The 16,410-nt window shown below is 41.2% G+C and overlaps 2 protein-coding genes across 3 annotated transcripts; both read right to left on the reverse strand.

Moving 5' to 3' along the window:
- Positions 1-289: 289 nt before the first annotated feature.
- On the reverse strand, positions 290-9,002 carry LOC124016478 (intercellular adhesion molecule 2-like). Of its 2 annotated transcripts, none has more exons than XM_046332054.1 (5): positions 8,859-9,002; positions 3,618-3,893; positions 3,192-3,521; positions 2,746-2,982; positions 290-2,215 (listed from the first exon to the last, which is right to left on the reverse strand). In XM_046332054.1, the coding sequence occupies exons 2-5, from the start codon at positions 3,778-3,780 to the stop codon at positions 2,103-2,105; spliced, it is 843 nt and encodes a 280-aa protein (XP_046188010.1). In that variant the 5' UTR covers positions 3,781-3,893; positions 8,859-9,002; the 3' UTR covers positions 290-2,102. The 2 variants fall into 2 exon arrangements, with proteins under 2 accessions (XP_046188010.1, XP_046188009.1); XM_046332053.1 differs by lacking the exon at positions 8,859-9,002 and adding an exon at positions 5,590-6,047.
- Positions 9,003-9,744: 742 nt separating this feature from the next.
- Positions 9,745-16,087, reverse strand: LOC124016476 (vascular cell adhesion protein 1-like). Its single transcript, XM_046332051.1, has 8 exons — positions 15,775-16,087; positions 14,951-15,226; positions 14,521-14,850; positions 14,064-14,414; positions 13,677-13,940; positions 13,251-13,580; positions 12,750-12,992; positions 9,745-11,899 (listed from the first exon to the last, which is right to left on the reverse strand). Exons 1-8 carry the CDS (start codon positions 15,836-15,838, stop codon positions 11,673-11,675), a joined length of 2,085 nt encoding a protein of 694 aa, XP_046188007.1. The 5' UTR covers positions 15,839-16,087; the 3' UTR covers positions 9,745-11,672.
- Positions 16,088-16,410: the final 323 nt, after the last annotated feature.

The raw sequence follows: 16,410 nt of genomic DNA on the forward strand, positions 1-16,410 counted from the left end.
TTCTGTGTCTACAGTATGTCGACTCTGTTTTGTGTTTCTATGCTGTGCCCTTGTTTGTTGTGGAAGTACACTATTGTACACTTGTTTCTGAAAATGATAATGTGTGTATAATATAACATGTTTTTGCTCTAGGACTAAATGTGCTGGCAAATTGCCCTTATAAGTCTACACTGCAGCCAGGTTGTTATAGCAACAGTCAGGCTGCACACACACAAAGTGTTTCTTGGCAGGGCAGAAGTCCCCTTCACCAGGATGAAGCAGAACGAGAGACACAAAAAGGACACACTCATTTCTGAAAAAGGAAGTATTTATATGAGCCACTGTAGGCAGGATAACAGATGGACTTCCATGCGTCGCTTTACATGGACCTTAGTTTGTAGTGATTAGTATTGATGTGTCAGTGTTACAGTGATGTATGAGAGAAAGGTTCCCAATGGCATACAAAATACAGTAGAGGAACATGTCACAGTTAAAGACTGATTCTTTCAAAACTTTAACTCTATGAGCATAGCTGGTTGATGTTTGACAGTGAATGCTGTGTAGGCATTGGTAAACATCTCCTGCATTGTCGATGCAGAACTGTCAACCAATTTTGCAGCACTATTGAAATGGAAATGAAAGACAGCATCATTCTAACCTAAATAGGTTGCAGTAGAACACTTCCTGAAACTGAATCTCTGACAATGCTGAGCCTAACAAGTACTGACATTCCGAATAGATAACTAAATGTCTGAACGGAAGGGCAGTCAGATGGAAACACACACATATCACGGGTCATATAAACATAAGCAAGCTGACAAAAAATTTCTAAATAAAGTAGAGAACGAGTGTTAGCGGCTGTTAAAGACGGCATATAACAACATTCAGTGCTGAAATCAAATGGACAATACATACACATAGTTAGTTAGCGACACAACAAACATCACATGTAAAAAGCTAGTTTACATCGTTCAACTCAAATAGTTCTGTGCACCTTACAAGCACCATTTCCAACTGTACCAATGCTATTCCAGCCCTGTACAACGTGAACAGAACATACTTTGCACTCAACACTGTAACCATACCTTGAAATATCTAGCATGAATTTGTTTTAAAATTGTTATACAAAAAAATAAACACAAACCTCTGTGATTCAACAAAAAAAGACAACGATTGAAGGACTGTGCCACTCCACTCGTCAAAACAGAGTATCGTTTCTACTAACACACAGTATAGCAACATCGTAAAGGACCACGTGAGCCACCTATGGTGAGATATGACTGTGTAGACTATTAAAATACCTGAGATAGATAAAACACATCAGTGGCCTTTCTCTCCTCACAGCCCTGAAACTGCGTCCATGGGATTCATGTCAGTATGCATGTTCACTTCCCTATGGTCTGCAGATATAGGTTGAGAAAGTGAAAGACAAACCATTAAAGCCATCATCAAACATGCTGACATTACTGAGAATCAAGGGTGCTGTGACGGTAAAAGAGAGATAGCGGAAGAGTGTGGGCAGAGAACAAAATTAGCAATAGTGAAGAGAAGCTTCCTGTGGCTCTTGGACCAGCAAACTTAAAATCGGTTAAAAGGCTCTGGTAGCACCATTTTAGAGCAACAAGAAAGAAAAAAAAGGCATTAGACAGGAAGTGATGCATTGCATGGCTCATTTCTCACTGTACAGTCACATGAGGTCACTTGGTGCTGTCATCGGACTACAGCGATCTGGCTAGCATGTTTACACAGCCGCTTTACCTGCGTGACAGAGACGCAGTGGCTGTGAGAAGAGACCACATTCAGTTATGCTTGATTATAAAATAAATAATAAAACAGGACACACATGCATGTGAATGAATGATTTGTAGTGTCGCGCAACAGCAACATGCTCACATAGACACAGCCCAAGACACATTCAAAACAAACGCATCACCACATCCAAATGGCACAAAGCTATTGTTTGGAGAAGGCTAATAGAAAGCACTCTTTGGAGTTATAAGCTATGCAGGATTGAAGCGTTCCATCATGGTAATTCAATAAACAACCATTCTTATTCATACAGTGTCTATTGAGGAAGTCCTGCTGGTCACACTGGCGATAGAATTGCTCTTCCTCTGGCCCGGTCAGATGATGGAGTTGGGACCTGCTCTGTATTTGACAACGAAATAGACAATCACCATGGCCAGGCCCAGGCCCAGGCCCGATCCTATGAGAACCCAGAACGTTGTTCTGTCCCCTGTGGGAAGAGGGTGTTGTTAATAAGGGTTTATTTATTTGTTTGTGATGCACCACACAGACAGATACTAGAGCAAAGAAAGCTGGCATGACCACCACTATCCCTGCAGTGGTTCCACGACTGCCTGGAGAAACAGGAGCAATATTAGACATGTAAATATACTGTCAAAGGAGACATTTCTCAGAGCAGTCTATTTGGGAAATATTAAGAAAGTAACACATATTCATGTTACAGGAAAATTGGGTCCCACTTTACATGAAGTGTCCTGAAAAACATATTTCCATGGTAGCTCGTTTCATATGTACAGTGAAGTTACAAGGTAATAATTGCAAAGTAACAGAGTACTTGTGGTCATCTAATGATGTAGCCTTACCAATGGACACAGTCTCATTCTGGTAAAGGGTAACACAAATGCACCTAGTAAGTGAGTGAAGGGGGAACGAGCGGGGAAGAGGGAGGGGTAGTAGGTGAGAATAGAAGCATTTGTGAAAAAGATAAAGACGGGGTACTAATTATAAACATGATCCTACCTTTTGGTTTGAGATTCACAGTGAATGTCTTGCAGATCTTGCCTATCTGATTGTAGGCAGTGCAGGTGTAGGTTCCTGGGACCTCGGACGGGGGGGTGAAAAGAGCTTCTTGGAAATCTGAAGACTGCCACCTGTACAGAGGAGTGGGCCTTCCAGTAGCCGTGCAGTTTAAGGTGATTTCCTCCCCCACTCTGATGTCCAGGGTCTCAGCTTCAGGTCTGGAAAAGGTTGGGGGGTCTGAAGAATGAGGAGAAATAAGATAAACATATAACCAATCAACATGGACTGTTCCCACAAGATTCAGAGTTTGGGGAGGGTGAAACCATGAGAAGATAACAGATTATTGGAAGACTCTGTTAAATATCACAGTAGGGTATCAGATCAAACTAAATGATCAGCTGTAAACATGAATGGAATGATTAAAAATAAGACTAGAGGGAACTCACAGTGCACAGTAATGCTGAGAGGTTCTGATGTCACTGTAGGATGGGGTTGTGGTCCCTCTGGTCCCAGGTCCAGTTCTGCTCTACATCTATACTGATCTCGATCATCATTTCTACTGGGGCTGATCATCAGAGTAGCTGACACATCCACTGGTGTCTTACTGACGTTACTGTAAGTTACATTATCTAATGGTTCATTCCCTTTGTACCACTTCACAACCAGGTTCTGTAGAGGAGCGATGTTCTGAATGTCACACTGCAGCCGGTACTGTGTCCCCTCCACCATGGGACCAGAGTGGTTCAGAACAGAGATGGAGACTCTGTCTGGAGTCTCTGTAGACGAGGTTCAACAATGTAAAAAACCCTCAATGCTGATATACAGTTAAATAGAAACATACCTTTCACATTCACAAGGAGGAAAATACTCACTGTAGAGAATGACTGGAAGTACTTTTGAGGGTTGTTTGCCGTCAATGAGATTGATGTAGCATTTGGGTTCTATTGTCCAATAAGTAAGGTTATCCACAGTCCAGGTGACAAAGGTGACATTTTGTTCTAAACTTGTACCTCCGAATGTGGCCTCCCAGCCCATCCCATCGTGTTCTGTGGATGATGTGCTGCAGTTGACTGAGACTGAATCTCCATATCTCACCACCACTCTGGGAGGGTTGAGCTCAAGAGGAAAGGATGCATGTGTAGGCCCACCTACAGGTCAGACCACATGGCATGTGAACAACATGGCAATGATTACATACAACCAGAAAGTAACACTGACATCACAATACATTGTCTGTCAATAAATACATCTTTGCTAGTATTTTTGCTGGTTCGTATCACAAACTCTGCTGGCCAAGACAACTGGTTTGACTGTGGCCATACCTTTCACTATCAGAGGGTGAGAAAGTTGCCCATTGTTTTTTAACAACTAGCAGAAGCAATGTCACTCAGTCAAGTCAGCAACAAGGGAGTAAATGAATGAAACTTGTTTTAATATTGATAGTGCTCTAAGGCAGGGATTCCCAAACTTCTGCACTCATACCCCCCTTCCAGCATTGGGGAACAATCAGTGCCACCCTGCGCACGAGCCGCGTCTATTTCTATGGGCAAAAGCACTTTTCATGACAAAAACTGTTCACACCCTTCTGGTTGGCGAAGAGAAAATCATGCAGGTTTAAAGCTTATTTTCTGCAATTCTACAATTTTTTTTCATGAAGCACTGAGAAAATGTAGCATTTTTATTCTATACATTTTGCCATGTCTAATGTGTATCTAAGTGACTCAAACATTACAACAAAATCTATGGGTCATTTTTTAAATGTACTTTTTAACGTTTGCTGACATGTGTCCCGACTTAAAAATAATAAAAAATTAAACTCAGGCTTTCACATTATTAATGTGGTTGAGAGCTGTAACAGTAGAATGCACAAGGTGCAATGTTTTACATTTGGTAGTGTATGGGAAGTTTTCCTCTTGTTGTGTCATTCACTGACAGACATTAGAGAGCTATTTCTAATCTGTCAGAAATGTAGAGTTGATCAACTAACCCATGTTAGCTAGGTAGGTATGTTAGACTAATCAGCTATCTACATCTTGTAGTTATCATGGCCATAATGTGTGCCTCGACACCCAGGAGGCCCCCATTGATTTTGTTGACTCACTCAGGTATAATATGAACACATTTAAGACAATGCTAAATTTGTATAATTGCTGGAAATTTGCTTTAAAACCACAAAAAATGATCCCCGTTCATAGCAAAATATGGAGCATTTTGGGGAAATTAGCTTAAATCATGCTAAAATGTTCTTTCTGTCAACAAAAGCATTGTGAACAATTTGAAGTCATATGGGTCGCGACTTGAGGTGGAGGTTTGTTATTACGCAGATAAAGATGATACCAACCCAGAATTTGACCTCCTAGGAAATTTGTGTGACCGGACCTTCTCAAATAGTAGTTGAGTACACCTGGGCTAGTTGATCTGGACATTTCTGACAAGTTATAAATATCTCTAAGGTATACAATGACTGACATGACAAGAGGAACTGATGACACACTACCCAATTTCGAAATTGCACCTTAGGGGGACCGTCCCACAGTTTGGGAAACTGTTCTAAGGGACCAAATTCGAGAGAAAAACAATTGCTTTTCTTCCAAATGAATCGACCACACCCATCAATAGAGCTCTTTCTTGATCATAGACATATTGATTCAGTGGGAGAGATTGGACTTCAAATAGTCAAAAACAAGTTTACTATGACTTCCAGGAAGTTAATCATCATACCCTGAACATACAATTAAATAGTAATTGAGTTGTTTGAACATAATGGGAAATTCATACGGTAACGGGAACAGCAAACATCTGTAGTTTAACAAAAAAGTAGTAACATTGATCTGTAGACCCTACCTGTAAACACCAACACACAGAGTGTCAGAAATCCATAAAATCCTTTCACCATATTTATTTTATCCAGCAAATATATCTCAATGTTGACCGTCACCTTGAAAACGTATAACTATGGTTATCGAAACTAAAAAGAGCACACAAACGCTTTCCCACACGAGTGCACATCCTCTATCCATCCATGGGTTGCCATGTCAGAAAAAATTGCTAGCCCAATCACATTTTTTTAAACCCTCCCCCAATGCCTGAGAGGAGCGGGGACATTTAATCAATATAAACCTTTTCCATAACGTCATCGAGCGAATTAAGAATGAATATCAACGTAACGTGTGATGATGTAAGGAGCCAAATTCGGCTTTCCATCAAAACAATAATTATTGCGAGCGAATTTGACTAAAATGAATTTAAATATGGTGCAAGATAAATTATAATTAGCACTCATTAAACTCGCCAGATATTTTTTTATCATTGGATGTTGATTTAACTTGTTTGACTGCTATGATTAAGCAATAAGGCCTGGAGAGGTGTGGTACCATATATGGCCAATATACCATGGATAAAGGCTACAACGCAGAGTGCCTGGATACCACAAACCCGCAGAGGTGCCTTATTGATATTATAAATTGGTTACCAACATAATTAGAACAGTAAAAAGTATATGGTCTGATATACCACAGCTTTCAGTCAATCAGCATTCAGGGCTCAAACCACACACTTAAAAAATGAATGTTGGGCAATTTTCTGGCATTTGTGACTTTATTATGTACAAGATGTTAAGACTATAAACAGTTATAAATGGCCTATTTGCGAGATTGACTTGTCATTTCAATAGGCATAGGCTAGGCCTACTGACTGAAATCTGGGTTCATGACTGTAAAACTCTGCCATGGTTTGGTTAACTAGATGCAGGTAGCCTATAGCCAGTGATGGGACTACATCTAAATTGAGATGGCCTAAAGTAACCTATGCAAGATGTAGGCAAGATGTAAAATGAACGATTTAGCAGTTTGCTTTGTTCAAATTGACAGACTCATTTATTCAACATGAGTAGCGAGGCGATTTTGAGGTAAGAAGTGTTTCTGTTGCCCTGTTGGAACAGGCTAGTAAGAAAGGGGTCATAATTTTAATCACTGAATCAAATATTAATAATATGCATATGAACTGAATAGGCCTATGCTTGTCATTCAGTGTTTTATTTAGTTTTACCTGTAGCCTAATCTGACTGACTGTTACCTTCAATCGAATGCATTCTAATTACAGCTGATCGGCAATCGCACTAGAACTGTTAACTAAACATGGACATTAATAATGACATAATAACACAAGGCTACAACAACAATACACTGAAGGTATAGGCTATTTATTAAGTTGTGTAACAGTATAACTTTAGACCGTCCCCTCGCCCATACCCGGGCGCCAACTTTGCAGAGCAAGGGGAACCACTACTTCAAGGTCTCAGAGCAAGTGACGTCACCAATTGAAACGCTATTTAGCGCGCGTCACCGCTAACTAGCTAGCCGTTTCACATCCGTTACACTTGCACAAATCGATTTGCAATGACTCCAGTAATATGGTCATTGTATCAAATGCTAGGCTACAGTAGCCGCCATAGACATGGAAATTAATAGGCTACATGATGGCCAACAGATACAAATGTAGGATATCATTTCCACTTTTAATGTCAGTTTCATTCTTTTTCCCTTAACAGAAGCATGCGAGGGAGTTCCATAACTTCAATTTAAAATGTCCACTGAGCATGTGTAAAACACTTGGCTTACTATGGTTTTAAATAAGCAAAGTCGAGATTAGAATGCAGTTTAAACCACCTCGTGAATTTATCTAATGCGCACTAGACCACCTAAAGTTTTGTGCCGTTATTTCGTGATGCGCATCAGTTCTAGCGTGTTAATGTTTTATGGAAAAAGGTTTAGAAATCGAACTCCATAATGACAACCTAAATAGCCTGTGCCTACAACTGCAAAAAATTCAATTTGAAACGCTAAACCGATTGAAACGCTATTCGCGCGCACCATGCTAACGAGCTGGCCATTTCACATCGGTTACACTGGCATGGGAAACATATGTTGACATTGCCAAAGCAAGGGAAGTAAATATTAAACAAAAGTGAAATAAACAATACAAATTAACATAAACATTACACTCACAGAAGTTCCAAAATAATAAAGACATTTCAAATGTCATATTATTTCTATATAGAGTGTTGTAACGATGTGCAAATAGTTCAAGTAAGGGTTGTATTTGGGCCAGTAACCAAAAGGTTGCTAGATTGAATCCTCAAGCTAACAAGGTATAAATATTTTGTTCTGAACAAGGCAGTTAACCTGCTGTTCCAAAGCAGTCTTTGTAAATAATAATCTCAACACACACACACACAACCCCTCTGGCCCTCCCCATCTTCACCCAGAAACAGTCAGCAGCAGGTCATAGTGAATTAGGATACATTTTCATCCGCGACATCGTTTTCAAAGTTGCTCAATTGTACGAAAATCGCGAACATGGCAACCCTGAATCACCGTCCTCATGTTGGTGCTAGCAAGCCATATACTGCTAAGTATCAACAGCCAATCCAGTAGGGTCTGGAAACCATGGTGAGCTTCGATTGGTCAATAGCAACGAATGTCGAGTAAGCGACAAAAGTTCAATAGTTAAACTTTCCCAAATATTATGGATATACGGACTTTCCACAATTTCGGTCCCACCCTTGTTCACGCTCCCTCGCCCCGCACACTTCTCTTCCTTCATAGAAAATGAATGGGCTTCCTTCCGTTGCTTAATCGATGACGGAGGTCCCAAAGCGCGCGTCGCAAAGGAAATGTTGTGCAAGATCAGAATGATGACCCGCTGTTTTGAAATCCTGTAGATTCCTCATATGAGCAACGTATAATAAAAATAAAGTTATGAAAAAAATAAAAATAAATCACACAACAAATCCTATGAGATAGATTCTTTGAAATGAACAAATTAGTGCGTGTTCAGGTCTCTTCAATAATTCATTAGGGCTAACACGAAACCCAAACCGCCTTTGTGCATAAATGTATTTTGTCCCCCTACACCAAACGCGATCACTACACGCAGGTAAACATATCAAAACAAACTCTGAACCAATGACATTCATTTGGGGACAGGTCGAAAAGCATTAAACATGTATGGCAATTTAGCTAGTTACCTTGCTAGCTAATTTGTCCTATTTAACGAGCTTGCTGTTGCTAGCTAATTTGTCCTGGGTTATAAACATTGAGTTGTTAGTTTACCTGAAATGCACAAGGTCCTCTACTCCGACAATTAATCCACACATAAAACGGCCAATCAAATCGTTTCTAGTCATCTCTCCTCCTTCCAGGCTTTTTCATATTTTGAATTTATATGGTGATCCATCTACACTTTTATAGTATTACCACGACAACCGACAAAACTTTTAGTCTTTCAATCACCCACGTGGGTATAACCAATGAGGAGATGGCACGTGGGTACCTGCTTCTATAAACCAACGAGGAGATGGGAGAGGCAGGACTTGCAGCGCGATCTGGGAAAGTATCATGTTGACATGATCAGCCCAATCAAAGCTACTGTACATGTGATTTGACATCATTTTTGTGGCCAATGACCTTGAGCCTTCTTGGAAGGGCACTTCTAATATAAATCTATGGCAGGACCCAAAGGCCTGAAATGTTGGATGTCTACCCTTACTAATGACTGAAGCTTGGCGATTGCATAAGGTCCCCATGAGTGACAGAACACTAAGCCAATCACAGCGAATTGTTCTTATTTTCTGCTGACCCGCCCCACCACCACAGAAAGCATTGAGCTGTGATGAAACACCTGCATTTTGGAGCTGCCTTACTCAAGAAAACAAAGAAAGAGATGTTTGTATTCAGCTTTATTAACCCAATTATATATATATATATATATATATATATATATATATATATATATATATATATATATATATATATATATATATATATATATATATATATTGACACGTATAAATACCAAAATAACATGCAAAACAGGCAAGCACTCCCCCAAATTGTTAATATATATATATATATATATATATATATATATATATATATATCATTGTTTTGCTAAAAATATGGGTCTCAAATGACGGGTCGCCACTGAATACAACAATAATTATCATAATAAAAAAGTAAATATTTTAATGATAACTCAAAGCAATATTATACAAAAGGTTTCTTAATACAGTAGTATTGACATGAGAGGACTGTGAAACAAAAGATCTCCACAGAAGTTTGTGTAGACTACACACACTGCACACCCATCTAGTTCCGGGTCAGACCCCCTTTGTGTCCAGAACAGCCTGAATTATTCGGGACATGGATTCTACAAGTCAAAAACGTTCCACAGGGATGTTGGTCCATGCTGACGCGATGGCATCACGTAGTTGCTGCAGTTTGGACGGTGATACACCACCGCCACCAGCCTGTACCTCCACACATTCTGAACGCACATGCAGTCAGGCATTACAGTGATGCAGTTAAAACACTGAACACTCCAGATGCAGTGGAACAGTGTAGAGTAGTAACAGAGTTGCTCTGACCCCGAAATGAGACATGAGCTCCCCTAAATGAGTTCCCCACTGTTCTTTCAATCGCATTCATTCTCCGCCTGTCTGCCTCTCTGATGTCTGTTTTGAGCTTTGCAACAATGTTTCAACTGGGCCCTCACATGAGCTTGGGACAGACAGCTGTAGTTGCTTCCCGTATTTCAGCCCCTTTTCAGGTGTCAAGATTTTTATATTTTTTTCTGTCAATTTGTCAGCAAGACGCATCAATGAATTCAGGCTACAAGAGTGTAGGCTTCCTGACAATCGCCCAATGTCATCACACTTTTTGGTATTTTGTAACAGATGTCTCTTTCCCTTCATGAAATGGCGGGTGCACTGTTGGAAGCTGGAATTATTTTGTGGACAAAAGTGCACAGGTAGCTTCATTTTTGAAGTGATTTCTTTGAGAATCAGATGAACGCATCATGACTGTTTGTGTTCATGCCACATTAAAAGGTAATAATGTTTACCATTACAATACATCTTTACTATTAGTTCCCCCCCAAAAATGTAGGAAGTCACGTAAAAAAATGGAGACCCCCTTCATGTCACGATATAATCCGTACTCTGGGGAAATAATACTTTTCACATGTCGGCTACATGAATTGGTTTCAGTGATCATTGTGCTCACAACCTAAAGAGGTTGTGTGCATATACTGTAGCACAGGAGGTTGGTAGCACCTTAATTGGGGAGGACGGGCTCGTGGTAATGGCTGGAGTGGAATTAGTGGAATGGTATCAAATACATCAAACATGGTTTCCTTGTGTTTGATGCCATTCCATTCACTCCGTTCCAGCCATTATTATGAGCCGTCTTCCCCTCAGCAGCCTCCATTGTACTGCAGGTTTACACTCCAAGCTTCTTGTCACAAGCAAGACATCACATCCAGGCAAAGGAGACATTCTCACAATTTCAACCATGTGCTGCTCTTCAAGCAATTGCTTAATGTGACAGAAATTACATTGTCATCAGACCAAACTAAAAAAAGACATTCAAAATGACATAACAATTCCCTTGTTAGTGCTTATGTAACACAAACCAGTTTTTCCAAAACCAGTCATATAAAACATATATTCCAATTAAGCCAATTTCCAAAAAGCTTTCACCTTGTCCATTTGCTGCCTCTGTTTGTCCTTCAGAGAAAAGATCAGCTACACTTTGAATGTGTAGAATAGATCGTAAAGCTCACACTAAAAACAGAGGTTATTCTACCTCATCAGGTTCTTCAGTAGAAGGGGAAACAGAGAGACTGATCTGTACTTCAAATCTTAGTGCTAAAGAGGAAAGGGAGTGCATATGAAGCATAGGGAGGTTGGAGGAGAGTCAGGAGACACTCCCAACTATCACAATCCAGACCTGCATCTGACAGCTGAATGAGTTGTGACCAGCCCCTCAACCACCTCAACCATTTGGTCTCTCACTTAGTCACTTCGTCTCTCAGCAGGGAAAGAGGGCTCTTCATTCAGTGGGCCATCCCAATAAAACTCGGTTCTCCTAGAAGTAGATGTTTGGCTGAGACAGTTCAGTCATCGGGAGCGGAGTGTCCCGGCCGCCGTTCTGCGCCACGTTGCCGCTGGGCGTGCTGCTGAGCTTGGCCTTCTTCAGGCTGTAGCGGCCCATCTTGGTGTTCTTGTAGTAGATGGAGTAGATGGCGACGAATATGACCGAGATGACCACGACCATGAAGGCCACGAAGCCCGCTATGAGGGGCAGGTAGTCCTCTGTGACCAGAGAGACATAACAACAAACACCCATTAATCCATCACACTCTGTTAACGTTCTGGCGCCACCTCAGACTGAACCATTTTCACCATCAAATAGAGAAGCATCAATACACTGATTTATTCCTACTTCTTTCAACAGGAAAGAATAAGCACGCATTACTTAACATAATATTACATTTACATTTACATTTAAGTCATTTAGCAGACGCTCTTATCCAGAGCGACTTACAAATTACATGATCCCACCAGTCAGAGTAGATCTACAACATACCGTAAGAGTTGGGACATTGTTCAACTTTACCCTTGAAATAGTCTTCTACAAGGCAACAGTCAGTACTGAGCTAAACTGCCAAATATTCAACAACTTTACCCAGCACTCTTCAATGAATGATGGGTGTTCTACCTAGCCTCACCAGGTGCCCTCCCCAAGGAGTTTGTTTGATGCCTAATCTAATATGTGAACGAAAATATACTGTCCCCTCGTCATCTCCTCATGTTTTTCAGCTTTGGTTCAAACTCCCTCACACAACAGAGATGTACTACATGTATCTGACGACAGAATGTGGCAGGAGGAGAGCAGTTCAGAAACCAGTAACTAAGAGGTATTGGATTAGTCAACGGGTAAAGGACAATGAGGAAAACTGCATAGTGAAAAGTTAATAAGACAATTTGTTCAGAGAACATTAATCCGTCAACCAAAGAATAGCAGACACAAAGAGAGAAAGGAGACCAGAAAGACAGGAGGAGGAAGCAGACCAGCAAGAAGAAAACATCCTACAAGACTTTCATAAACGGTAAATAGTGGGTTAATAAAGGGTTTAATACAGTTTAATAAAGGTTCCATTACCATTTAAAACCACCTCTACCACAATGAAGCTCGTCGCCACGTCGTTGGTGGCGGTGCAGTTGTAGAGCCCTGCCTCAAAGACAGTCAAGTTGCCTCCCGCCTCACGGACATGCTTCGCTGGGTCATAGACCCACTTTATCCTGGGCTGTGGGTAACCCTCAGCCTCACACACTAACTCCTCAGGATAGCCCCTGAACACAGGTATCCTCACTGGCAGTCCAGATGCATTGATGCATGGCTTATCTTAGAGAGAGGGAGAGGGAGGGAGTAAAAAGGCGGGTGGTGAAAATATGACAACACATTTCTTGAATGAATTACTGCAGTGAAGGAAACAAACACAATTGTAAGTTTGATTATTTTCTTCTAACATTAAAAGACAGTGGAGTGAGACTTCACCGTAGAACATGAGGCAATTATGGAATGTGCTTCGAGACAAAATATTATCAAACGTTATACAACGTTAGCGTGGTTTGTATATATGTACAGTTCTCAGCAACTCACAGTGCACAGTAATGCTGAGAGGTTCTGATGTCACTGTAGGATGGGGTTGTGGTCCCTCTGGTCCCAGGTCCAGTTCTGCTCTACATCTATACTGAGTTCCATTATCATCTTTACTGGTGCTGATCATCAGAGTAGCTGACACATCCTCTGGTCTCTTACTGACGTGACTGTAAGTTACATTGTCTAAGGGTTCGTTCCCTTTGTACCACTTCACAACCAGGTTCTGTAGAGGAGCGATGTTCTGAATGTCACACTGCAGCTGGTACTGTGTCCCCTCCACCATGGGCCCAGAGTGGTTTAGAACAGAGATGGAGACTCTGTCTGGAGTCTCTGTAGACAAGGTTCAACAATGTAAAAAACCCTCAATGCTGATATACAGTTAAATAGAAACATACCTTTCACATTCACAAGGAGGAAAATACTCACTGTAGAGAATGACTGGAAGTACTTTTGAGGGTTGTTCGCCATCATTGAGATTGATGTAGCATTTGGGTTCTATTGTCCAATCAGTAAGGTTATCCACAGTCCAGGTGACAACGTTAACATCTTGTTCTACACTTGTACCTCCGAATGTGGCCTCCCAGCCCATCCCATCATGGTCTGTGGATGATGTGCTGCAGTTGACTGAGACTGAGTCTCCATATCTCACCACCACCCTGGGAGGGTTGAGCTCAAGAGGAAAGGTAACTACTGTAAAACATACCAGAATGAAGACATCAATGTGAAATCCACATCAAATATAAACTGTTCTGCCTTGTGAGGTAAGTGAGGGTGAATTAAATAATGTGAGCACAGAGATGAGCTGGAAAATACCTTTTGGCTTGGCTGTTCCTGGAAGGGTGGTCATAGCTTCCGGAGTTGAAGGTGCTGTGGAGAACATCGTTGGGTGTTGTTGTGGAGGTACATCTACTAAGACATGTATCTGCTTGGTGATGGAGCCCAGTCTATTTGTGACTGTGCAGTTGTAAGTTGCATTAGCTGTTACTCTGGAGATATTGAGAGTACGCAGGCGCCCCACAGTGGTCTCATTGGCATTTCCCTCTGCAATGTTGTTGGTCCACCTCAGCTCAGGAGGAGGGTTCCCCTCAGCACTGCAGTCCAGAGACACATCACTGCCTGCACTCACCTCCACTGTGTCATTTCCTGGAAGGAACTCAGGAGCGTCTGAGGAGAAAAGGAGGTGCTTTTAGACAGTTTTAAACGTATACAGTTGTAGAACTTCCCTCCTGGTCAGGGGTACAGAGGTAAGATCGAGTATTGATAAACTCACAGTGCACAGTAATGTTGAGAGGTTCTGATGTCACTGTAGGATGGGGTTGTGGTCCCTCTGGTCCCAGGTCCAGTTCTGCTCTACATCTATACTGAGCTCCATCATCATCTCTACTGGGGCTGATCATCAGAGTAGCTGACACATCCTCTGGTCTCTTACTGACGTGACTGTAAGTTACATTATCTAAGAGTTCATTCCCTTTGTACCACTTCACAACCAGGTTCTGTAGAGGAGCGATGTTCTGAATGTCACACTGCAGCTGGTACTGTGTCCCCTCCACCATGGGACCAGAGTGGTTCAGAACAGAGATGGAGACTCTGTCTGGAGTCTCTGTAGACGAGGTTCAACAATGTAAAAAAACCTCAATGCTGATATACAGTTAAATAGAAACATACCTTTCACATTCATTCACAAGGAGGAAAATACTCACTGTAGAGAATGACTGGAAGTTCTTTTGAGGGTTGTTTGCCGTCAATGAGATTGATGTAGCATTTGGGTTCTATTGTCCAATCAGTAAGGTTATCCACAGTCCAGGTGACAACATTGACATCTTGTTCTAAACTTGTACCTCCGAATGTGGCCTCCCAGCCCATCCCCTCGTGGTCTGTGGATGATGTGCTGCAGTTGACTGAGACTGAGTCTCCATATCTCACCACCACTCTGGGAGGGTTGAGCTCAAGAGGACAGGCGGCATGTGCCAGCCCACCTACAGGTCAGACAACATGGCAGAGACCATAATCAGCTCATTTGCATTCTCAAGCAGACATACTGTAGCTTTAAACAAAAATTATCCTATGTCTAGGCCTAGAATGCAGAATGGTAAACTAACAAGAGGTTCAAATTAGTTGCCTTTTTCAGAAGGCAGTTGCTAATCAGTAATTGAAATATAGGAAATACATTTTAGAACGTTTTATATTGGACAAAGACATAACCATTAAGACACAAAAAGCGTCTGCTAAATGGCATATATTATTATTATTATTACACAAAAAAAAAAAACATTTTGTGTCATATGTCACATCATCTTCACTGCCAGCATACAGATCTTATTCGCTACTACATTGCCCTCTCCTGGTGTTATTGGTTCTTAGTTTATCTCTCTGGGCACTATGAAAGACGATCCAATTATTGCGGATTTGAATTGTTCTTACCCCTCTTAACTGGAATGTCTCGTATAGTTTAGCGTTATCAATGTTCCTATTCTGCTTGAAATTCGTAAATCTTTCAATACCGGTATAACAAAACAAACCGTACCTGCCATCCAGAGGAGAAGTACGGGAAACCCAAGAAAAATCCGACTAAATATTATTTCACACATTTGATATTAAACTAATATTTTATTCCCAGAAAGACGTAGAAAAATTTAGGTATTCCTTGCGGTCAGTGTCTGATGTCCAAGTGTCCAGTCCCCACATGCATACTACAGCCCAACTCTTCAACGGGCGCAGCGGTCAGTTGTCTCACGTTATATTTTGGCTCGGTATTGAATTACAAGAACAGGACCGGGAAAGAGTGAGAAATCACGTGCTCTTTACTGGAAGACCCCTTTGAACGATTTCAGCCATCAAGCGCAAGAAACCTCATATAAACTTGGGGAATTTCCATGGAACAGTACCCGGCACCTCGTTTGGACTTTTTCATTCCGGAACCCATTTTACCATGATGCGGTAGCTCTCTTCGCATGAAAAATGATTTCCACTGTTTGTAATGTAAAAATTATAATAAAAGCAATCAGAGTTCATTCAAGTTGCCTGCTCTGTATTAATTCTCCCTCCTAAAAAACGTAATGTGAAAACGTGCCTGACATTCTACAGTAAGAATTTATTCGAGTTGGGCCCGACACGGTTTATGGTTTGCGAAACATTGTAGGGTCTACAGACCAACGCGTGG

Source organism: Oncorhynchus gorbuscha, linkage group LG26 (assembly GCF_021184085.1).
Source record: "Oncorhynchus gorbuscha isolate QuinsamMale2020 ecotype Even-year linkage group LG26, OgorEven_v1.0, whole genome shotgun sequence".
Taxonomy (NCBI): Eukaryota; Metazoa; Chordata; class Actinopteri; order Salmoniformes; family Salmonidae; genus Oncorhynchus; species Oncorhynchus gorbuscha.